Consider the following 23991-nt stretch of genomic DNA (forward strand, 5'->3'; position numbering starts at 1 on the left):
GGTGCGGTGGTGGTGGTGGGGCGGTGAAGCGGCCGTGCACACGAGCGACTCGTACTCTGCTGTGGCTAGTTTACATGCAACCGAACGTCGTAGCACCGAGGGAAAATAAGAAAGGGGCCCTCCTTCTTCCGGGCAAAGAGTCCTCTTATCTCTCAAGGTGCTGTGAAAAAGAGCCTTCGCTGGCGGTGCCTGTGCCAACGGATGCGCAGAACGAGGAGTGACGCAGCAAAGGCGATGGGGCGAGAGAGGCAGAGCGCGAAGAGCGTCTCCTGGTCAGCAACGAATGAGGCGTGCAAAGAAAAGGGAGGAGGAGGCAAGGTTGGCCGGCGCGCAGCCTTGAAGAAGATGCTTACAGATGTGTATATGCCGCCGTTGGACCCACACAGACATCTACATGGGGAGCGATGCCGCACAAAGAGAGAGGGCTCGGGGGGGTGAGTAGAGCGTCGGGGAAGGAATGGCATGGGGGATGTGCCAGGACGCACCCATGGCGCGTTCGATAGGCTACCCTTGGCCTTGGAATGAGCAACAGGGCCTCCGTCTTTTCGTTCGTCTGAGAAGTTCCACCGACTCGCGCGTGATGTTTTATGCGAAAACAGCAGGGCACCATCTCCACAACTCACACGAGCCGAGAAGCCAGTAGCCGTCACTCTAGCGTTGAGCCGCACGAACAAAAAAGTGTCTATCCAGAAGAATGGCTTGTTGCCTCTAAGCCTGCCCATCTAAGCAGGGGTGGGGGTCTGGGGGCGGCAGGACACTCTACACGCCATTCCTGCCGTGATGCTCCCTCTCTTTCTATCGCTATTGGCGAGTAGAGAGAACCACACAGTCCTTCCGCGACAAAAGCAAAAAGACAGACGAGGGCAACGCAGGACATGAGAGCAGCAGAGGTGTGCTGAGGGTGAGTGGGTCGGGAGTCTCTCCTGCGGAGAGGATAGCAGGCCTACGGAGAGGACATCATGAGAGGAGGGCAAAGAAGGTACGTGCAGGGGAGGTAGAAGGAGGCCGCGGGGAGGTGTCAGCTCCTCTGCTATCGGCGTTTGTTTCGCCTCTGCCGTGTGCGATGGGGGCAACGATGACACGCGACAAGGATCGACACGGGCTGCATGTGGCCGTACCGCAAGCACCGGCATGCTCCTCCTCGACCGTTGGCGCCGTCGCCGCTGCCGCCCTCTTCCTGCACAGAAACATACAAAAGAGAGGTGAAGAAGAAGGGCGCATTCTAATCTCTGCAAACTTAATGCGTAACTGCTGCAGTGAAGCTCCGATGCAGCGCCTCCGTGTCCGTCGGCAGGGACAGCATCAGATTCTTCGTCTGGATGAGGTAGTTCGCAACTTGTGTGGGCTCTGTGGCGATCACGATGAGCTTCTGTAGAAGTATGTACTGCTCCGATGTCAGCTCCGCGGCGAGAGGGTGCTCCAGAAAGAGCTGCAGACTTCCCAGCAGGTCCTGCCCGTAAGTGATGACGGACTGCGCTGCACCGTCCTCAAAGTCGAACGGAATTGTGCGACCGGCATTGCGGTCCACAAACATGCCGAAGTCCACCCAGCGCTCCCAGTGAAACATCAGCATGAACGGCTCCCGCGTGGCGTTCTGAACCCCGCCGTTGCCGCTGCCCTCCTTTACGCGCTGCGTCTCTTCGTCCTTCCCCTGCAGCGAGGACGCTGCCTCAGGTGCCATCGGCCACGCGAGAAACAACTCGCCGAGAGCTGACACGTTTCCGTGTACTGTGCGACGCGCAACCATCGCCGAGAAGGCCTTCAGCACAACACGCAGAAGGGTGGTGTAGCTCCGAAGTGACAAGGGAAGCCCGCTCATGGGGACGGCGCGGTAGCCATTTGGCATCGAGAGTACGGTGATGCCGCCTCCATCAGCGTAGCGGATGCCGTGCACGTGCATCTGTGGAGCACACAAGAAAAGGCCGAGTGCTGCCCGCCGGGCCTCATCGCCGCCCCGGGGGAGACTCGTCGCGCGCCACCGGTACACGAAACACTCCTGCGACACCTCCTCTTGTACAGATTCATCCTTCTTCGATAGTGGTAGTGGGCCAGACTCTGCATCGTCCGTGTACGGCGCAGAGCACTGCTCTTCCTCGGCGACAGAGCCCGCCGGCGCAGTTGACGACGTCACCACGACACCGTTCTCTCCGTCACCAACGCTTGTCTGCATTGCCGAGCTCCCTGGCGCAGCGGCGGTGACACTGCCGCCTCGTTGCGATGCTGCATCTGTTGCAGTATTATCGACCGGCTCGTCACCAGCGCCCCTCTGACCCACCGCTGTTGCCGCCTCATGAACCCCAGGTGAGGTGCGGGTCTTGGGTGACTCCTTTGCCTCAACGGCGGTCCCTGGCGCTTGGGCTGGGGCACGGATTCGCACCGCCACGTACACCTCGGCCACGAGGTGGAAGTGCACCAGTTGGTACCACGCGCTACCGAGTCGCACTACCGAGCCACACTGCAACTCCGGCGTCTTCTCTGCACTCGTCGCTTCCTCCTCTGAGTAGAGATGGGGCGGTAGGGCCGCGGCGGACACCTCCACATTCTGCTCCACTGCGGCCTGTACCTTGCTCACCGCGATGGTTGGGGCCGTCAGCCCATACACACTGCTCGCAATGGGTTGTCTGTACGAGAGGGTGGCGGTGCCACGCGACGCGGTTGGGGTGCTCATGCGCGTTGTGCTGCGAAACAGCTGCTTGGTGGCTCGCACTGCTGCGGACGCCCGTGAGGTAGACGCCCATCGCGTCGCGTCCTCCATGACTGTCTCCTCTACCCTGGTGTTTTCTGTCTCTGGTAGCGGCACTGGTGGTGGTGTGGGCAGGCGCGGGGGGAGTGGCGCGGCGCCCTGCACACGCTGCTGAGACGGCTGGTCCTTTCGTTGCACATCTTCGACCCCTTGATTGTTGTTGATGAAGCGGACGCGACTGTGGCGACCGCCGCCGCCGCAGCTGCTGCGACTGCGGTGACGCTTCTCTGACCGCCACCGCCCATCCCAGCGGCCACCGTCGGCATCGTCCAGCGGCCGCGGTAGGGTAGAGAGCGGCATCGACGAGGCCCGCAGAAAGCCGTTCCCGCCGTCGCCGCGGTGGATGAGGATGCCCTCTTCCTCCGCTACGGGCCGCGTGGAAGTAGTGCTGTGCGTCTTGGTGAGGCCGCCACGGCTCATTACCACCGCAGCGGTCCCGCTGCTGTCGCGGAAAATCGAAAATTCAGATGGCCGTGCTGAAGCGGGGCAAGAAGAGGTGCCGAGGGCAGACGCGGATAGGTAGTACGAGGTGGCCGAGACGTCGATGTCGACAAGGGTGTCGCCACCCATGTGACTGGGCCGCACAAGGCGCGATGCCTCCTCCGTCTGCACGAGTTCGTGCCCCTCTGCAGCGGCCGCGGAAGCCCGCAGGGACATGGGGCGACTGCCGCCGGTGGTGTCAGATTCCATCGGCAGCTCGGCGCTTAGCCGCACACCTGAGCGGCGCGAGTCGCGGCCTTCTTCTTTCTCCAGACGTCGTAGCTCTTGCTGGACGGCCATGTCCTGCATCTGGAAAGCGACGCACAGCTCTCGTCCCAGCCGGTCGTACATCGGATACTTGGAGGAGAAGACAACATTGGGATTGCGTGAGGAGAGTGCCGCACGGCGCTGCTCGTACTGCCGAGCGGTGCGACGCGCCGGAGTCACCAATGCCGGGGTGACTGGTGCAGCGCTGTCACTTGTCTGGCCCGCCGTATGCAGTGGCGGCGTCCCCCCACAAACGTCAGCCTCTTCCTCTTTCAGCTCTTGCAGGTACTCCTCCACCGTCATCCGGCGGATGTACGTTGTGTCGTACCCGTACACGGCATCGTAGGGGGAGTACATTGATGTGTGTCCCACGTCTTTACAGACGTGGAGGGGTGGCACGCCAAGAGAGACGGTAGGCAGGGAAAAAGAATAGAAGAGGAGCGAGCGGTATACCGCGCGGGCGCAAGGGAAGCTCCTGCGTCCGTGAGTCGTCGCCCGAGGGGCGCGTGGAAAGAGAGGGGAAAAAAGGGGGAGGGCGAAACAGGTCGATCAGTGCGGAAGAGGCTGGCGGATAACGGCGCAAGCGCCTGCACGCTAACGGGGATGACAGGGAGTGTGGAGAGGAAGCAGTGGCACCCAAGGCGGCAGTGGCGGTGTTCGCCAGTTGAGCTGGCCCTGCTGCAGGGCCGGCGGGGCTCGAGTGGTGGCATCACGCGCAGAAAAAGAGAAGACAGCGCCCCCCCCTATCGAATCCATCTCTTCCTTACCCCCCCTCCCCCACCCAGCACGGCCTCTCTTCAAGGCTGCACGTGGCTGGGAGCACCCGAATGAGCCGCACGTCTTTGTGTAAGATCCCTCGCCGGCGATACGGCTAATCATACAGAACAGAACACAAAGCAGATGCAGTGGCCCGCGGAGGAGCAACGGCATGTTTGAGGGAGACGCATAAAGCGAGCAACGTGCTCTTAGCCGGGTGCAGGAGCGCTGCGACATAGCAGCGTCGCCCGCATCGCCTCTCGCACCTCCCAATAGTCAAGCATCGGGGTGGAGGCCATGTCGAGGGTGCTGAGCTTGTTCGCGGCAGTCCACTTCCACGCCTCCGCCACCGATAAGAGCGGCCGGTTGTTCAGTGTTTGGAAGTATTGCTCATGGGATGCATGCGGAGCGGCTACCGATGCTTCCTGCTCTGGGTTGTCGCTGATCCACGTCCCGTGGCCGCGGTGCAAGCCCCACTCGGACTCACCCACCGCCTCTCCACTATCGAGCGAGCACAGGGTTATGCTGTGATTTCGGTGAATGCCGCTACTGATCATGGAGATTTCAAGGCCGCTGGCCGGGTCGACGCTGGGGTTGGCGATGCCGTGCAGGTTGCGGAGAGTCCAGCTAGCAGCTACCGCATCCCAAAGGGCCGGATCTTGGAGCGAGAACCCCATATTGCCTTGCCGATGCACGTTCACCATCCTCGCGTACGCGTCCACGAGACTACTGGAGCCGGCAGCGTTGCCCATCATGGTACTGGTGGCGGACAAGATCCCTTCACTTGGCACCATCTCCCGCGGCATCGTCATCATGTGGCCTACCAGGCAATGTAGCACGCATGCTATATCTGACGGCGAGACTACGACATGACTGAAGGATTCGATCGCCGCATTGTCGCCGCTGCGCTCTTCTGCAGGAGCCGCCGCGTGTCCAGCCTGCCGCCTTCCGCGAGATTCAACAGAGTGCGACCCTCCCGGTTGCTGATGCGCGACTCGCGTCTCGGGTGACATCGAGCGGTGCGCCACCGTCGCTTCCCGATGCGTTGCAGTCTGCGTCGTTCGCTCAAAAGTCATGGACTGTGTTGACCTCGTGTAGGACTGCAGCAAGGCCGAGCGCATCTGCGGCGATCGAGAGCGCAGCAGCTCCTCGTCTGGCATGAAGAGGATCGCCAGCGCCTTCAAAATGGTCATCCATCGCGGAATGCGACGGAGGGAAAGCGCGCCTGGCGACAACCCTGGCGCGAAGCTACCGCGTAGAACCAGCAGCAGGTGACGCAGGTACCGCTTGACAGAGCCGGAGAGGGTGACGGTTTCCAGCAGCGACTGCCCATCGGGCGCCGTCATGACCTCCAACATGAAGCGCTTGTTCACAATGCTCGACGAGAACACAGTCGCTGTTTGCAGCACCACGGCGCTATCGCTGGCGAGCGTGGAAACGTACGTGGAAAGTGTAAAGAGCGCTCGTAGAGGCTCAGGCAGCAGAATGGCGTAGTTGCGGCTGCTACAGAAGGCGACGATGCGCAGGGTCGGCACTCGCACTGCACGATGGTGGTTTCGCACCTGCTCGAACATGAGGAGGTCTATGAGGGACGACTGCACCGCGGGGGATGCATCGGCGATGCCGTGCAGACACACTACCACCACCTGCCGCTGGGCGACTGTGCTGCGCGACAGCGGCGGCGATTGGTGCCGAATTTGTGAGGCGCCGATGGGCGCGGCTGCGGCAGCAAGCGCCTCGTGACGGCTCTCCCCCGGGCTTGCAGGGGAGAAGACGGAGGGCTCCTCCGAGCCCGGCGCGCCAAGTGGGCTGCCGCTCCCAGGTGGCGAGCTGAAGGGGTGCCCTGTTGCCGCCATCTCGGCCCTCACAAGAAAGCCACAGAGGTCTTCAGGGGTGGTGCGCGGGTTGATGGCGAAGTCTACGTATTTCGGACCTTTCGGCATCGATGTAATGAGGTTGGTGTTTAGGTGCGCCGACTCGTGGAGCACGAGCAAGTGCGTGTTCGGCACACAGCAGCACACCGAGACGAGTGCGTAGAGCTGCCGACACTCGCATGTCGCCGGGTTGCCCGTCGCAGGCCACTGCCGGGTGAACGGGTGTGGGAAGCATTGGATGAGTGAGGGACGCATCTGTCAGCGTGCGGAACTCAGAATGGAGCACAGGTGCTGAGGATGATGGGATGCGCTGCCTCACATCTGCAGTAGGGCGGGGAGAAGCGACGTGAGTTTCGGCGTGGCCCAGGCAAGAAAAGAAAGCGTGGGGATGTGGGGAGAGAGGAGTGCCGCAGGTCACTTGCTCGGGCACACCTATTGAAGCGGGATAAGCCAGTCTATCCCTCGAGCCAACGTAAAGTGCGACAAAGGCGGAGCGCATGGCAAAGCACACGGGTGGTGCGGGAGAGGAATGAAGGGGGTGCCGCCAGCGGGGCTGCATCAGCAGAGCAGCACACTCACGGTCGTGGCGTTTAAAGAAAGCCGCTGGCGCAGCTCCACGGGGACCACGTGCCTCCAACGCGCGCGTCAGCGCCACGCTCATTCAGCCGCGACGAAGTAACGCTCCCCGTGGGCCGCCCTCTGCATGCACGATCACACGCGCACACACAACGGCAGTTTTTCCTTTTCCCCATTGATAGGAAGCGTACAAAGGAAACAGCAAGGCAATAAGAAAGGCTGTTTACCCCAAGCCGACAGCCCAACGTCACAACCCCCTCCCCAAACAAATGACGGCAAGCACGGCTAAGCAGCTCGAATATACAGTGCGTGCGCGCGCATGCTCGTAGATGCAGCGACTTCTCACTAGCAGCGATGGCTGTGGCGCCACTAAGAGGAGGGGTGGCTGCATAAACGTCTCTGTCTCGCTCTCTCTCAGCACGTCCATGCACTGCCATACAACAGGGGCCGAGCCCCGAGCACCTCCCGACACTGTCACAGGGCCCGATCGCACAATGCGAAGCAGCCGCAGGCACGCCTGCTACAGCAATGCACGCTCAGGCACCCGAGCGCGGCCCCTCGGGCGAGCTCTGCCCAACCCCTGCTTCGCAGGCCGCCCCTCACCGCCGACCTCCGTAGCGCCACATCGCTCCGCCCCCCCCCCCCCCATGCCGTAGGCGCCTGATGCCATCGGCACCCACCAGAGGCGGCTCGGCAATTCGCTGGGATAGTTGAAAAGCCAGCAAAGCACCGATGGATGCCGCCCGATCGTGACGGGGGGCGGGGAGAAGGGTCGACGTGGAGAGGCAGGGGAGAAGAGCGAGAATTCAAGAGCTGAATTGAAAGGGAGTGGGCGGGCGGGGGGGCGCGGGGGGGGGTAAGCAGTTCTCTCGAGAGTCAAAGCGAAGGGACGAGCAAAAAGAACAAAAAGGGAGCGGAGAGAGCAGTGCATACATACGCACACGCGTGCAGGCAGACGTGTCTAGCAGGAGATCATAAGGTCGAAATGTTTTTTCTTTTTTTCGTCTGCTGCCAGTGCGCTCAGCGAAACTCATCGGAGAGTTCGTCGGCAACATCATCCTCTTGCTCCAGCCCCGCTTGCCGCCCACGGGTCTGCCGCCCCTGCCGGCTTTCTCGTGTGCTGAGCGGGTAGTTGCTGTTCGTACCGTCAAACCTGCTTCCATGACCGGTGCCAGAGCCGTAGTCGCCGCCGCCGCCGCCTTCCATGTCCGTGGCGACAAATATCATGTCATCATTGGCGTCGTAGTACGGGGGGCTAGCGTAGGCATCTCTGCCATTGAGGTCACTCGTGCCGTAGCCTCTGTGATGCTGCTCTGAAGGTATGCGCGGGTCTGGCTCGGACCCGTAGTTGTCGTCCTCCCTTGCGTTGTCGCCGCGCCGGTGTCGTCGCCGCCGGTGATGCGTGCGCGACACGCGGGGAGGTGATTGTTGCGGCGTAGGCGACTCGAAGGCCTCCCCAAGGCCGTCTATCATGTACTCGCCCTCTTGCGGTGACCATCCCTCTTGCGTTGCGCCGCCATCACCTGCGGGGTCAACCATGAAGCCGTCGTTCCCGTCACCGTAGATGCCGCCGTCTTCGCCAAAGCCACCCTCGTGAATCGAAAGGGGCTCATCACCGTAGATCACCTCCGACTCACCAACAGCGCCGCTTCTGCCACCGAGGCGGCCACGATCGAGGCCGTTCACCTCGTTCTCTGTAAAGTAGTCTTCAAAGGGAACATTGAAGAACGGATCCGCTGGCCCCGCTTCGACGCCGCTGTGCAGCTCGTCCTCAACGCCGCCGGCCATCCCCTCGAGTGGCATCGCCGCGAGATTTTCCCTCCACACGAACCCCATGTTGTCCAGCTGCGACGCGTTGTCTCCAAAGGTCTTCTTCAGCTGCTCAAACTGCTTTTCTTTCAATGCCAGGGCCACCTGCTCCCGCATTGCCTGCACAAGTGCCTCGAAGGCCTCCTCCGTGATGAGTTGGTAGGAGCGGACAATCCGCACTTTCTGCCCCTCCTTGATCGCGTTGCGGGCGTCTTCGACGATGGCATTGCGCTGTGCCGTATGCAGCCTCAGTAGCGGCTTAGATGTGTTGCACATGATTCCACGGGACTCCCACGGCGCGTCCGCCTCGGAGAGCAGGACGATGCCCTCGTCGTTGGAGAAGTAGCACAAGACGATCACGGCGGAGAGGTAAATGATCTCGGCCGCACACGTCGCCGCGAATGGCCAGTAGATGGCGGTGGAAAAGATGGTGAAGTCGTCGAACTCGCTCTTCAACAGCAGTTCCAAGTCGGTCTGCCGCATCTGCTCCGCGCAATACTGCAATGCGCGCTGAAAGAGCTGCCGGTTGCCGTCAAAGGCCCAGACCAACACAACAATGGCGATGGAGTACACCTGCGTCATCATGACGGTGATGTGGTACAGAGGTACGTGCACACCGAAGATACGAAGGTGGCGATTGCCTTTGGTGTAGTTGAGCGCAACAAAGAGGTTGTTGATAACAAGCAAAAACTCCAGCACGAATAGCCCTGTCACATACTGTGCCGTCGTCATGAGGCCGTAACCGATGTTGCCCGCAGTCACCTCCACCGTGCCCCGCACGTTGCCCAGTCGGATGCTTCCGTTGTAGGTGCAATGCTCCATGACCAACAGAATGCTGTCGGAGATGACGAGGTCGCTGCTGCGGTAGTACAACGGCATCGAGTTTCTCAAGCGGGTGTAGAAATCAGCGATGAGGATCACCAGGCTCGCCGTGTGCATGGCGTTCGCGAGCATGTAGAGGGACTTGAAGACGAGCTCCAGTGTCCGCCGCGGATACTGCGGGGTGGGGTAGATGAAAAACATTGCTGCAACGGGATTTGTTCCTCTTTGCACACATGCGACGCAGAGGTGAAGCGAAAAGGACTGTAAAGCACACGAGAAAGGGAAAACGTTGTCGTTGTCGGCGCCCGGCACTATCTCGGAGAGCCGGTAAGGCGCCAAGACAGTGGGAGAAGAGAGGAGGGCGACCGCGGGGACACGAGGTGTGGCAGCCAGAAGCAGCGTACACGTGTACAGGGGCGAGCCTGCCAGGGGGAGCTGTGTGTGACGCAGCAGAAGAAGCAGATGGAGTCAGAGAAAAGTTGATGTGCTTGTGCTTGCTGGTGCACCTTGGGCTAGTAGTAGTAGTGGTTGGTGGTGGTAGGGGTAAGATCGTGGGCGGAGAGAGAGAGTGAGGGAGGTAGGGAGGTGCTCGTAAGAAGTGGTGGGTGAGGCTTTGGTGCGTGAAAAAAAACACCAGAGGTGGGATTGCCCGCGCTGCGTCATTGCAAGGGTGCTCATAGAGGAGGGAGCGAAGCAAGGGCGTCCTGCGGCGGCACGCGTGGCATTTCAAGTCCACTTCGGTGAATTTACGTTGGCTGACATTTTTTTCTTTTCAGCAACTCTTCGCTGCAGTTCCCCATCGGACAACTTTGCTTCCAAAACAACGTCTTCACCTTTGCTGGCAGACTGGGCAGCTTCCCCTCTTCATCATCCCAGTCGTCATCATACCCGCGTACGCGTGGGTTTGAGAGGCGTACTGTACGTGTGCACCCGGGGCAAGCAGTAACAGTAAGAGGTGAAGGGGGGGAGCACACTGTGTGCACAGAGCACCACCGTTGCAGCACGTCCGGGCCACGTCCCTGCAAGAATTCATCGCTTCACGGTTGTGCGTAGTTCCCTCTCTGTGTGGCCCACTCTCCTCTCCTTCCACCCCCCCCCCCACACATGCGCACTTCAACGCCGTTGCTTTTTGAGACGCGAGATTCGCCAGGAGCTGCCTGTCTCCCAGGACTTCAGAATTGGTGTGAAGCGCTCAGCGGCTTGTTCCTTTGTCAGCCGCCCGCCCTGCGGCTTAGTGTAGAAGGCTGGCGCCAATTCTACCAGCCACTTTGGCTCAATCGCCAGCAGCTCCGTCATGTACTCGCGCTTTGTCATGCGGAGGTCATCGTACAGGACATACTTGGGTGGATCGTCGATGAGCACCGAGGAGGGGTGCACGTACACCTCGCGCCTGTCGGACAGCGTCACATACGAGCGAGTGTGTGAGTCGACGCGCCGCGCCGCATTAAAGAAATACCCGGCCGTAATGGACTTTCGAACCGCGTCAAGGTTTGTGTCGTTCTCGTGCGATATGTGCTGGTTGCGCCGCGCCAGCATCTCCTTGAGCTGGTCGCGTGTGTCGCGAGCTTCGACGAGCATGCGGTGCTTCAGGAAGTTGTGCTTGCTCCAGTCTTCAGACATGCCGTTCTCCACCCAGGCATTGTAGACCGCCATGAGCGTGAGTTGATCGCCCTCCGGCTGCATAAACTGACGTCGCGCCGCATCAGATGCCTCTTGCTGATCTCGAGGACGGTAAAAGACGCCACGCTTCTGCACTGCCAGCATGGACACAATCGTGAGGACCGGCTCGCTGCAGCCCAAGTCGACGGCGGTGAGAAGCGTTTTGCTTTGCGAGGGGTCGATGGACAACTGCGCCATGCGGCTCCCTAGCGGAGTCAGCAGTCCATCGTCATCAAGGGCCTCAAGGTATCGCAGCTTCTCCAGCGCCGACACAATGGCGCCCTTCGGAGGGCAGTCCATGAGCTCGAGATTGAGGAGGTCGAGCCCCATGGCCTTTAGCTGTAGGGTGACGTGGAATAGGCTGGTCCGCATGATGTCTGGGACGGTTTCCGGCACCATTTCGGCCGTGAACTGCTTCTCCGTGTACATGCGGTAGCACTTGCCAGGCCCAATACGCCCTGCGCGACCGGAGCGCTGCTTCGCCTGGGCCTGCGACACCGGTGTCACCTTGAGCTGATCGATGCCGTGCTTGGCATCAAATATGTTCTGCTTACAGAAGCCGCTGTCAACGACGTAGTAGAGGTTAGGGATCGTGATCGACGTCTCGGCCACGTTCGTGGCCAGCACGACCTTGCGGCACCCGGGTGGGGTGGGCTCAAACACCTTCGACTGCACCTCCTGCGGCATGGTGGCGGTGAGAGGCAGCACCATCAAGTCGGGCAGCGGCGTCCTCACCTTCCGCCGCAGCATCTCCATCCAGCGAAACAGCTGCTCCCCGCCAAGCTCGATCTCTTCCTGTCCAGTGAAGAAGACAAGGACGTCCCCTGGCGGCTCCTTTAGGTGAATCATCATGACTGTCTGTAGGGCGGTTCGCACGTAGTCGGAGGTGGGGTCGGTGAGGTAGTAGGTCTCCACTGAAAACGTGCGGCCCTCAATCCGAAAAGGCTCAGAGGCGCCAAAGTAGGCGCAGAACTTCTCCGTCTCGAGGGTGGCGGAGGTGATCATCACCTTCAGTCTCTCGTGCTTCCGCAAAGCTTGCCGCACGATGGCGAAGAGAAGATCGGTGCTAATAGAGCGCTCGTGCGCTTCGTCAAGGATGATGACGCTGTAGCGCTGGAAGCTGTCATCCAACAGCGCTTCGCGCAGCAACATACCGTCTGTCATGTACTTGATCTTTGTCAGAGACGAGGTGACATCGCGGAAGCGAACGGTGTAACCGACTTCCTCGCCTAGGCGGCAGCCGTACTCCTCAGCTACGCGCATGGCAAGCGTCTCGGCGGCGACACGGCGAGGCTGCGTGCAGGCGATCATGCCCCGATCGGCGTATCCGTGCTCCGCGAGGTACTGTGGAATCTGCGTCGTCTTGCCGCTGCCCGTCTCTCCGACAAGTATGGTGACCTGGTGCGCATCTACAAAGCTCAGCAGAGCCTCCTTCTTTGCGTAAATCGGGAGAGAGATGCGCTGCTCCTGTATCGTCTGCAGCGTCTCCGGCAGGCCGAAGCGCGGCTTGTGTCCAAAGCTGTGCTTCATCCATGGCGCCAACTTCGTCGGCAGGTCCTGTGGTCGAAAGCCGCCCTCCTCTGGCGGCGCGTTCAGCTCTGAGTGCAAAAGGGTCGGCTGTGCCGCGTACTCCTCGCTTTCCACGGCCCCGCCCCTACGCTCGTAGCGGTCCTCGTCAAACAGCGACTTGTCACTATGTCCACTCATGGTCGCCCCCCAAACGTCCTCGCGGGACTCCTGCTGCGTGCGCTGCGCCTTGCGGGCGATGACGCGGCGCTCCATATTAATCTTCTCCTGCATCTGCGCCGCCGCCTCCATGCTATTCAGCTTCGATGAGTCGCCCTGCTGGCGCTGGGCGAGCCTGTCTAAGATGGCCTGTCGATGTTGCGGTGTGCGGGCGTCACGCAGCAGCTGCGACGGCAAGGGTGCACGGTAGTTGATGCGACGGTGCAGCATCGAGGAGAAGCCCATGTTGCGCAAGAAGCGGGGCTCTTCGTCGTTCAGTTCGACGTCCTGCCCGCCGCCCTCTTCCTCGTTGTCCTCGGAGCGCAACTTGAGCAGCTCCGCCTCATCGGCGAGACCACTGCGGACGTGCTGAGCGAGGCGGAACATTTCCTCCGGTGACATCTTCATGGCATTCTTGCGCTCTGTTGTGGAGGTGGACATGCTGGCAGTGTCAACGCCGCCGTGAATGTGACGCTGCTGCTGCTGGTACGCAAGGCGGGCCGCCTCCTCAGCGCTACGCTTGGCATCATCAGCCAGCAGCAATGACCCGACTGCAAGTCCTGTCTCCACCGTCTCCGTGGTGAGGCAATCGTGGAGGACATGATACAACTGCTGGATGCTGGGTGCGGGAATTTCGGGCTCCTCATCGGCTTCAGCCCCGCCGTTGATGGCGGCGGAGAGCGCTTGCAGGATGTGCTTCTCTGTCACCTCCGCCTCCCGGGCAGCGGCGTCGGCATCTTCACCGGGCGGCGCCGTCTTTGCCGCCTCCCTCTCGGAGCAGTAGAGCTCGACGAGCCCTTCTACGTCGTCAAGGTAGCCGTCGCTTTCTTCTTGTGTGGCGGGGTGGCCCATAATCTGCTCCAACCGCTCATAAAGAACCGTCTTACAGTACAGCTCCTGCAGTTTCATGAGGAAAGACATGTTCTGTTGCTCGGCGACGGCCTCATCGTCGCTGTCCGCCGCTTCGACAGTGCCACTGCCAGCTTTCATCCTTCTTCCTGACTCTCTCTTTCCCTTGATTTGTGAGCAATGGGATGGGTGCGTCGGAGGGAGAGAAGGTGTGTGTGTGTGAGTGAGAGAGGGGTGAGGTGCTTCGCGCAACACGCCTGCAGAGGTCGGGCTGCTTCTCAGTGTAACACAGGGGTGGTGGTACAGATGGCAGCTGATGAAAGCACCCTTCACAAAAAGAAATGGAGCCAGGCACAGCTGCGCCCGAACACCAACAGCTTCAGCTGAACCTAAAAGGGCACCCAAACGTGTGTGAGAGAGGGCAGTCTATCTGCTGTATACATTGAGAGGTGGGCAGTGGTAAAGAGAGGGGAGGGGGGGTGGAGGAGGAGAGACGACTGAACAGCGAGTGATACAGAAGGAGCGAGTGAGACGCTTGCACGGTGGAGCGTCATGAAGATGAACATGCTGCCCAATTGTCTGGAGTGAAATCAGGTGCGTGAGCCGACGGGGGAGGGAGAGAGCCTCTCTCCGCCATTGGGGGAGGGGGCGTCGGCTTTTATTCCTTTCTGCAGAGGCTTTCTCTGTTGCCCTTTTGCACATGCCCGCGGTGGGGATGAAGCGGGGGCGTGGGGGAAAGGGAAGGGACATGCGGTAGGCGGGGATAGGCCAGAGACGAACGCCAACGAAAACAAAGGAGACTGACAGGCGGATCGCTGCGTGATGAGCGAGGACGACACGCACCGGCCGCGCGTCCCCGTTCGCTGCCTGACACTCTTCCTTTGCGGAGGTGGGTACGTGTATGTGCCTGTGCGCGCGCGGAATGCCTTCTCTCTCTCTGTCGGCCGGTTGACGGACTCCGACAACTGCACTGACGTCGCTCCTTCTTTGCTTGTCTCTCGACCGACCTAAGCGCCCTTCCAATATCAGAAGAGGCGCACGTGAGCGCCGCCGCGCCAATTCAACCTCCTTGCACAGAGGCCATTTCACTTCAAAGTTAGCTGCGCATGCGCACAGGGACACAGCAAAAGGGGTGAGGGCTGTGCAAAGCAAAAAGAGGCGCAAAAGGGGGGATGAAGTGAGCACGGCTGCCCCTATATATACATGAAGGAGGGGGACTCCACACTGCCATCCGCAATGGGGAGAGGGCAAGAGAGAGAGGGAGATAGAGGGCAGGCGCACGAGCAATGGTGTGCATATTTTCTTTTCTTATATTGCGTGTGACTTGCTGCCTTCGGGGAAATGCTGACTTCCTATTCAAAAGGGCCACAACTTCCGCGAGGAGCATACGGAGAGCCGCGAGTGCCCTGACAAACCCTTCTCCCCAACTCTCGGTGGAGGAGGGGGGAGAGGGTCGGTGGTGGTGGTGGTGGAAACAACAAACGGCACCTGCCACACATCTTCCAACACACGCGAGGAGTAGCGAGCACTGCACCCAGTTCCGCAGCGGTATCACTTGGTCCTTGCAGCGGCGGCGGCCGCCTCAAGCTCTGCTTCCTCCTCCAGCGTTGACGGTGCAGACATGAGGCCAAGCTTCTTTGGTGCGGCGCCTGCAGCAACACGCTTGAACTGGACAAAGCCGTACGGGCTGGAGCCGATGTTGTCCAAATCGCCCATTTCAACGAGCTGCTGCTTCGTCACTACAAAGGAGAGACCGAAGACGGCGTACTCGGCGTCCCATAGCTCGACCAGCTGCCTCTCCTTGTTGTAGCTTTTTACGGTAGCCACGCTGCGCCCAAGGTTGGGAAGCTGGTGCGTACGCAGCACGTCGTAGTTGAGCAGCAGGACCGTGCCCGCAGACTGTGTAGACGTTTCCAGAAGCTCGTCCAGCTCCTCGTCGACGTCAATATCCTCCAGCACCTGCACCAAGATTGTCTCTTGGTTATGGCCCTGATGCGCGTTGCGAGACTCGAGAAACTTTCGGCAGCCTTCCGCCATGAAAGAGGCGTCGATCTTTTTGTTGATGATCGACAGCGACACCTCGACATCACGCCACGCAAAGGCTTGGCTGCCACGCCGCCGCTGATCGTCCATTGTCTTCAGGTATGCTTCGTAGAAGATCTCTTCCGGGCTGTAGTAGTAGCCCAGCTGCGAGAAGGCGAAGGACATGCCTTGGAAGTGAGGGCTGGGACTGACGAGAAAGACGTTCAGAACGGGCAGAAGGTCGAGGCGGAAAGGACGACTGCACGACGGTGAAAATACCGGACCCGCGGCACGCCCTTCCGCTGCAATACGTGAGACGAGCAGCACGCCGCGAGTGCGGTGCTTCCGCGTGACTTCGTTGTCAAGCACGGACTCGAATACTTCCAGAAGCGGCGCCGACCATTCCCGCAGGAAGCTGTTGGGGTTGGCATCGGCGACGCGCACGCTTCCAAGTTTCGCGTCGTACCCGACAACCATGCCAAGGGCACCGAACGGGTGGGAGGCCCCATTTACAAGCAGGTGGCCGGCATCAAAGTGCAGCAGCAGGACATGGTTTTCATCCAGTGATGTCTGGATGAGTTCCTCGAGTTGCGACAGCTGCAGCATGAGCAGCCCGTCCGCGTTGCTCTCTCCATGGTACGCCTTTACCTGCACCTCGCCCTCTAACCCTGCTACACGCAAGTACTGAGTCAAGCACACGTGCATGATCTCCAGCGTCACGTTTCGAATGACCAAAGCCGATATTTCAAATGGGAGGCGCTGCACCACGTCGTCGAACGTGGTCGGGACGCCAAGGCGGGTGCAGGTCATGGCCACCATCGTCGGCATGACGGGCAGCGAGGGAAACGTGAACGCCTTTGACATGGCAAGCGCGCTCTTGCCTTCCCAAGCACTACCCAGCTCGTGCTGGCGCTCCACAAGCTCTAGCCGACTCTCCACGGTGGGCGCCATCGTCGCTGGGGCGCCGACGCGCCGCGAGGACGGGTTCACGCTGCGCTTCGAGAAGATCAGATATCCATTTCCAGTCATGGCTTTGTGAAGACGATCCAGCGGGCACGACCAGAAGCGCGAAAACGTTTTCGGGTGGGCGTCGATCAGCACGGCCGTTTGCATTTCCTGATCGTAGCCGGCCAGCACACACCACTGCGGGTCTTCCACAATGTACAGCACATTGTGCGCCACGCATGCATTGTACATTATCACCATCACATGTTCGGGGCACTCCGGGTCAGCGTTCGCATTCTTTACGTTGATGAGGATGGACTCAAGGTCGAAGACTGAAATCGTTGGCACCGCGTCCTCACGGAAGATCTTCGTGAGCACCGGGTAGAGGTGAACGTCGATGTCACGCTTCGACCGCTGCACGTAGCCGGCGGCGTACTCGTACACCTGCTCTAGTGGTAGCACGCCATCCACGAATACCTCGGCTGGCAGTTTCATGGTGCGGATAATGTCAGAGGCGGGCAGACCGTTGCCGTACCCATGCGTGCCGGGGCGAACGCCAGCGAGCAGGTGCAACGCCCACGCTACACCGACGATGTGGGGACTGATGTGGTGAGAGATGGCCACGGCGTCCGTGCCGAGCTGCGTCGTACCAAGCACCTTCCCGCTGCACAGCTCCGGCGTCCAGAATGTCTTGATCTCGTCCGTGGTGAACCCCGGGTTGAGCTCCTTCTTAAACACGCGAATGAAGCCGCGCGCGCGATGGCCCTCCTTGGCTGTCATCATCGCCTTGAAGAGGGATGCCACGGGCACCTCCTTCAGCTTCACGTGCAGCGAGTCGTTCACGACGCCTTCGGCGATGGTCACCATCAGCTGTACTGCATTGCGAACGTCGACGACGACTGCATATGCGCCTTCGTTTCGTGGCGAGTACTGCCGCTCCATGTGGTGCGGGTTCGGCCCCAGGACGGAGGTCGCAAGGGGGGAGTTCAGCTCATCTTCGTCTTCGAAGGCGTCTACGAGCATCGCTTGCTCCAGCACGTACGGGTCGTAGTTGACGATGCGGATCGCCTGTGTCTCCTCCTCGCAGTCCTGCGTAATGAGGCGCTGGAATTCCGGCAACTGCATGCGAGTCTGCCGATCACCCACCTCGTTTGGGCCGAGCTCCACCTGCCCCATCGTCGGCGACACGTCAAGGTGCACCGCTTCTAGGCTGTATTCGCCCTTGAAACGGTTATCGACGTCGAGGAACTCGCGGATTATGTCCGCCATGATTGGCAGGTGTGGCGAGCCGGAGTGCAGCATGTGCAGCGGGGACTGTGTCGCGAAGAAGATGTCTTCGAGGGTGACGCGGCGCCGGCGGTCCTTGCAGTGCGCGTCGCCGCCAAGCAGGTAGGACAAGGCCACGGCCGCAGCGCCGAAGTGGCTGCATTGCATGAGGTCCGTGAGTGTATCCGGGTTCTCCACTTCATAGCTGCGAAAGAGGCTCATGCGTGCTTTTCGAATCTCAAGAACTTGCTGGCGCGTGTGCTTGGGCTGCTGGTGGCCCACCGAGGCAGAGCCCGCACTCCTGTTAGTCACGTCGTTCGTCGCGTTGCCAGACAGGGCGGCGCCGCCTCCGTGCACAGAGGTCAAGTTGGCCACTGTGCTGCCCCCGGGAGCACCGCTGTAAGCCATGAAGCCAAAGCCCGTGCGGCTCTCCGGTAGCGGTGCGGTGCCGGTCGTCGAGGCACCGCTACGGTTTTGCCGATGGAAACTGCCGCCGCTAACACCCATACCCGCCTCTGGTGTGGCCGCTGTGGCGTTGGGACTGAAGGAAACGAGCGACGACGGCCTTCGGGCTCCACCTCGGTCGGAGGTGGCTTCATCGTCCGTGGCCCTCTGAATGTCGTTTGGGGCGGCCCCACTGCCGTAGATGCGGTCCTGGTCGATGAGCCGTCGGTTGGCCGAGCACAGCTGATCCAGCTCACCGAGCGCGGCTTCCCACTTCTGCAGGTGCTCCTGCACCGACGGTCCGTTGCCCATGACTGTCCTGCCGAGGATGTAGTGTGAATGAGTGTTTGATTGGGTGCGTGGGCGGAGGTAACCGCGGAGGAAAAAAGGAGTGAGAGAGAGCGACCGAGCGCAAAAAAAAACAGTTTCGAATACTTTGTGGAAGTGTGTGTGTGCGCGCGCGCGGTTGCTGTTGTGGCGACGGTCACAAAGCTATGGAGAAAGGTAAAAGAAATGGCGTTAGAAGCCCTTCTTGCGGTTGTGTCTCTCTCTGTGTGCGTGTACGTGGTCGATGCTGCACGCGCCTGATGTCTTGCGAGAAGGGCGCTCCGCTATGTGTGACGGTGCGCATGCACGCACGGGGAGAGGGTGTGATGCAGCGGGAGGGTGAGGGGGGTGGGGGCAGGCGAGCCCACAAACCACCGCGCTGATAGGGGATGCGGAAGCATCAGACGCAAAAGAAAAAGAGCAGGGCAGAGGAGGTGCAGGGCTGCGTCATCAGAAAGGACACAAAGCGCACGGTAGATGGGAGAGCTGAAGGCAGCGCACCGCGGCGGTGCGACAGCAGCCAACGCGTGCAGCGGCACCGACTACGGGCCCGTTCGTTCTCTTCTTTCGCGGGGAGAGCGGCGCTGCGCTACACCACGAAAAAAAAAGAGCCCTTGCCGTCCTCCACTTCGCGGCTTGCGCTTCTTTGCAGCGCCGCGGTCGGCCAGCTCATGGGAGCTCATACATAACGAGCTTGTCACTGCACTCGAATGCGCGGACACCCAAAAGGGAGAGCGAGACTGGGCGGCCCCCCATTTCTCACCCCCCAAAAATATAATAACAGGCAAGAAAGCGGAGAGGAGGGGAGACGCTCAACCTCATAGCAGCGCCGCTCTTTGTGCCTTTCGTTCCCTTAGCAGCACTTGCTGTCGTCGCAGTCGACAAGGGCGCGCAGTCCTTCAGCGATGATGTCGGCGTGCTGAATCGTAGAAGAGGCGGCATCGATGCCGCGACCCTTGCCGAATCGCTTGCAGAGCTCCTCTTCTTCCTTCTCAAGGGCTTCCGTATCCACCTGCATGCAGTTGAGCTCCTCCTGGAGTTTGCCGAGTGTGGCCTGGGCCGCCTCTGCCTCTTGCGCGTTGCGGGCACGCAGCGCATCCAGTTGAGCCTGCAACTCGGCTACGGCCGCCATGAATTCGCTCGGTGTTATGGTGTGCGCTCAGTCTTTGCCCGCTTTTTTTTTCTCCCCGCCTCCTCTGTCAATAAAGCTGCAGCGGTCAGAAGGGGGCTAAGAGAAAGTTAAAGAAGCGCGGGTGGTGCTGGTGGTGGTGCGAGCAGAGCAGCTGCAGTGCAAGAAGGGGCAGGAGGATATACGGACACGAGGAATGGGTGTCGGTCGGGAAAAAAAGACAGGAATGGGGAGGGAGGCCGACTTGCGAGTCTGACGAAAAAGAGAGCGGCGCACCCCGCCGGACTCCTCCACGACGGCGAGCCCTCAAAAGGAGGCCTCAGCTAATGTTTGAGGGGGGCCGACATCCTTGTGGGGCAGCCGCAAGGCCGCCACATCGAAGCAAGAGCGCCTGTGCTGTCGCTCGGGCCCGTCGGCTCTCCCCCACGCGCGCCGTCAGGCGTCAGAGCTCCTTTACTCGTTTGGGAGCCATGAAAGAAACAGCATCGACGGTGCAAGAGCACTGCAGCACCCTCGAGAAGGGAGGGGAGCGTCAGTACCTTCGAACGTGCAGGCCACGTTCCACGCAAGCGACTTCAAGAGGGGACTCTTCATTCAAGCATCAACCCCAGTTGGCGATTCCGCACCCGTCTGAACGTTCTGCCCATGAGAAGATGCCCATCACGGCATATTCCCTTCCCTTCCCCAATGCACTCTTCCTCTTTCCCTCCCCTCCCCCTCCCCCAGACGTCCCTCCGTGCCAGATGAATCGAGACTGAAAGACGTTTTTTTTCACTAACGCCCCCTTTGCCACTCAGAGAGAGAGAGAAACGCACGCACACAGCTGTGTGTGTATGTGCCCTCCCCCCTCTCTCTCTGTCAGTGGGTGTGCGTATCCAAGGGTGTCCTAAGCGTGTCGTAGCCCATCATGCAGATAGCAGAGGGGGATACGGAGGGAGGGAGGCGCGGTGCGACGCCGCCCTTTTAACAACAAAAAGGAGCACACACCTCCACACAGCTAAGGTACAGAGTGCTCCTGACAGCACCGCACGGGCCTCGTCTCGATGCGCCCATTCACATATCAGCACACACACACACACAAGCATGCGTGTACACGCACGAATAGCAACGAAAGCATCTCAGATCACTGCACTTAGCGACGAAGGTATGAATCATGGAGAGGGAGTGAACAGGGGGAAGAGCCAGAAGAAGTTGGCTGCCCTTGCATGTGCGCCAGACAGCGCATCCTGTAGGCCCACCTCGTGCCACCCCTCTCCAATGAACGCGAACCTCTCCGCTTGGAAATGTGATCTTCACACACCTGGGCATCACACGACGCGATGCATCGTATCAACAAAGACTCCTCCAACCGCACACACGTACCCACAGGCTGACTGATGCACGCGAACGGCCATGAACGCCGGAACGTCTGTTACGAAGAGAAAGAGAGAGAGAGGGGGCAAAAAAATATAAGGACTCGTTGACAGCGGGTGCATCAAGTGAAGGACTCCATGGACTGTGTGCCTGTTTGAGAGAGAGCCTCAAGGCGGGGGGGCTGCCTGGCATCCCCCTTTTCGGCACCTACGGGGGGGTAAAAGGCTCTTCTCTAGCCCTCTTGTAGCATGCGCACCAAGCTCGAAATTCTGCGATACTGCGAGTGTGAGCCGGATACCATGTCGGCCACTTCGACACACATAGTGCATACGTAGATACATATGTATGCAGATTCGTTTCCTCTTTTTAGTATCAATGACGTTACGAACTGAGTGACAACTGCCCTCACCACAGGAGGAAGTCAATGAGGAATGCGGCGGGGCGAAGGAGAGAGAGAGGGGGGCAAAGGGAAAAAGAGGGAGCAGAGGGACACTTAGACAGGTGCAAGGATAATACATAGCGAGGCTCTTAGATGCGCGCCGCCCGAAACCGGCGCTAGACGCGCACGGTGCATCGAGCCACGCAGCATCAGAGAGGGGAAGAGTCACCGATACAAGAGAGGAAGAGAACCGAGGGAAGCGCCGAGCCAACCCGAGATGGACAACGAAATCAGAGAGCGGGGCCCAAAGAAACAGAAGTAATGGGGATAGGGGTGGTGATGACGGTGGTGAGGACGATAGCAATACATCTAGTAACGCCGCTCCCGTTCTTCCCTCCCTCCGACTGCCGATACAAACGACTAAACCCGTGAGCGAAGAAGAATGATGATGGGGGGGGGGCGGGGAAAGGTGTACGCGTGTGGGCCGCAGGAGCGGGGAGGAGGGAAGGCGAAGGAGAGCACTTCACGCGTACCCCCACGGTGTGTGAAGAGGAAGGGAAGAAACTGTAAATCGAAAACAGCAAAGGATGCCACCAAGACAGGGCACTCATGCGCCTACGCAGGGGCGACATTAATGTCAAGCCGACTAAACAGAGCCGCCAAGAAAAGAAGCACATGGATAGGCTTGCTACGAGCGGTGCGTTGGCGCATGTATATATATATATACATACATATTGCATCCAGAGTGTTTTGACAAGCTGAGTTGTATATATGTGCGTGTGTGCATGTCGGGGGTGGGGTTGGAGGGGATAGGGAACTATTCTGCGACACCCACACCACACAAAGTGCGGTGTGTTTCATGGGCTACGATTAGGCACACTCAAGGACTGCCGGCGAGGCACACACACACATATATATATAAACAGACAGGCCCGTTAACTATAGACTACATGTATAACACGTATGCCTGTGGCCCTCTTCTTATCCGGGTAGCGCACGCACGCGTAAACACACGTCATAGTGCTCTCGCGACGAGAAGAAGCGTAGAGGCAGATGCGGAGGGGAATGGGCGACAGAAGGGGAGACAAGGCGCCGAGAGAGGAGGTAAAACTACTCAAGAGAAAAACCGAAACATCACGCAGCAGAGGAGCAGATGCGTGGCGGAGGAGAGGGGGGGGTGCAGAGATAATCGGAGTGCCAACAGCAGCCACAGAAGAGCGCACGCACCGTGCAGCAGCTATGAGGCCGACTAGGCTCGACCGTCGGCTAGTAGAGACAGTCAAAGGGATGGACCGGCTCTACAAAGGCACCCATGTAGCCCTCCCCAATGCTGCGATTCGCCATGTCGTACCCTGAAATGCCCACGCAGGGGTACACGGTCTGGCCCTTCAGCCCGCTCTGTGTTTCGAGCATCATACCCGCGTACTTCCCGTTCATGAACATTTGCACGGCACCGGCGTCGGTGTCCACTACGAAGGAGACGATGCCGCCACAGATGGGCACAAGTAAACGCCACAAGTGGTGCGTCTCCACGCCTTTCACGAACACCTTTGAGGTCTGCAGGTCCATGTAGGCTTCCCAAGGCTTACCCAGCGGCGTAGGAACGGCGCCGATGGTCTGCAGAAAGCTTGGCTGCGCCAGATCCTGCTCCAGCGACACGCTCGCCTCCGCGCTCGGAGTCACCGCCTTACCGAACTCCACGTCCCGCAGGTCTTCATCGCGGACGTAGACGCAGGCCGTGCAGAAGCCCACACGACTGTTGTCGGTGTTGATGCGGTAGGAGAAGAAGTACTTTCCGGTGCCCGGTCGCATGGCGAGGTCGCCAATGACGGGACGGTACGGTAGCTCACCACCGCCTTTGTGCCACACGCTGCTGCCCTCGATGGTGTAGATGGGGCAGGCACGAACCCACTCGAAGGTCACGCTCTTGACGCTATCCGGCGTGGCGGGCACGTAGGCGCTTGGCGCAGGGCTACCAGTGCTGGAATGGCGCGCCTCGCTCACCCTCGGGCTCGAGAAGCCCTTTACGATGGCAGGCATTCGGAACATTTTTACCCTTGCAAGGGCGGATTCGGCAACGCGGAGGCGGAGGGACTTCCCTAACGACCGTAGGGCTCTACGAGTGTGACGGCAAAGAGAAAGCAGCCGCTGCGTTCTAGAGAGAGAGAGCGGAGAGAGGACAAGGAATCTGACCTCTCGCAGCGGTGACGATGCCGATGAAGAGGACGGCCTCTTCAGCTTCTCCGCGCGCTGGCGAACCTGTGTGCAGGCTCCGATTCCTGATCCAGCCTCTCTGCTATCCTCACACCTTGACCCCCCGCTTGCTACTGCCCAACTGAACGGCGGAAGACGCCTACGGGAACAGAGAGAGAAGGAGGGTGGGGCGTAACAGACGTGCGTGTGGTGAGTCTATCGCAGAAGTCAATACTGCAAGCGAACAGAACGTGTGTGCGCATACGCTGCCTTTCCTTGCGATTTTTTTTTTTGCGCCTCTGCTCTGCTGTGTACGTGTATGCGTGAGTGATGGAGTTGCCCAGAACTGTGTCTGCCTTGTGCGCACAGAGAT

At 60.0% G+C, this 23991-nt stretch overlaps 7 protein-coding genes across 7 annotated transcripts; all 7 read right to left on the reverse strand.

Moving 5' to 3' along the window:
* Positions 1-1237: 1237 nt before the first annotated feature.
* On the reverse strand, positions 1238-3847 carry LSCM1_00296 (uncharacterized protein; the record flags this gene model as incomplete). The annotated part of the gene is made up of 1 exon (XM_067317948.1): positions 1238-3847. One exon carries the CDS (start codon positions 3845-3847, stop codon positions 1238-1240), a length of 2610 nt encoding a protein of 869 aa, XP_067174053.1.
* Positions 3848-4455: 608 nt separating this feature from the next.
* On the reverse strand, positions 4456-6375 carry LSCM1_00297 (uncharacterized protein; the record flags this gene model as incomplete). Its single annotated transcript, XM_067317949.1, has 1 exon — positions 4456-6375. One exon carries the CDS (start codon positions 6373-6375, stop codon positions 4456-4458), a length of 1920 nt encoding a protein of 639 aa, XP_067174054.1.
* Positions 6376-7716: 1341 nt separating this feature from the next.
* LSCM1_00298 (uncharacterized protein) lies at positions 7717-9528 on the reverse strand (the record flags this gene model as incomplete). The annotated part of the gene is made up of 1 exon (XM_067317950.1): positions 7717-9528. The coding sequence occupies one exon, from the start codon at positions 9526-9528 to the stop codon at positions 7717-7719; it is 1812 nt and encodes a 603-aa protein (XP_067174055.1).
* A 912-nt stretch (positions 9529-10440) lies between these two features.
* Positions 10441-13701, reverse strand: LSCM1_00299 (uncharacterized protein; the record flags this gene model as incomplete). The annotated part of the gene is made up of 1 exon (XM_067317951.1): positions 10441-13701. The coding sequence occupies one exon, from the start codon at positions 13699-13701 to the stop codon at positions 10441-10443; it is 3261 nt and encodes a 1086-aa protein (XP_067174056.1).
* Positions 13702-15111: 1410 nt separating this feature from the next.
* On the reverse strand, positions 15112-18549 carry LSCM1_00300 (uncharacterized protein; the record flags this gene model as incomplete). The annotated part of the gene is made up of 1 exon (XM_067317952.1): positions 15112-18549. One exon carries the CDS (start codon positions 18547-18549, stop codon positions 15112-15114), a length of 3438 nt encoding a protein of 1145 aa, XP_067174057.1.
* Positions 18550-19417: 868 nt separating this feature from the next.
* On the reverse strand, positions 19418-19696 carry LSCM1_00301 (uncharacterized protein; the record flags this gene model as incomplete). The annotated part of the gene is made up of 1 exon (XM_067317953.1): positions 19418-19696. The coding sequence occupies one exon, from the start codon at positions 19694-19696 to the stop codon at positions 19418-19420; it is 279 nt and encodes a 92-aa protein (XP_067174058.1).
* A 2995-nt stretch (positions 19697-22691) lies between these two features.
* LSCM1_00302 (uncharacterized protein) lies at positions 22692-23474 on the reverse strand (the record flags this gene model as incomplete). Its single annotated transcript, XM_067317954.1, has 1 exon — positions 22692-23474. One exon carries the CDS (start codon positions 23472-23474, stop codon positions 22692-22694), a length of 783 nt encoding a protein of 260 aa, XP_067174059.1.
* Positions 23475-23991: the final 517 nt, after the last annotated feature.

The sequence above is a fragment of the Leishmania martiniquensis genome, chromosome 36, assembly GCF_017916325.1.
Source record: "Leishmania martiniquensis isolate LSCM1 chromosome 36, whole genome shotgun sequence".
NCBI lineage: Eukaryota > Euglenozoa > Kinetoplastea > Trypanosomatida > Trypanosomatidae > Leishmania > Leishmania martiniquensis.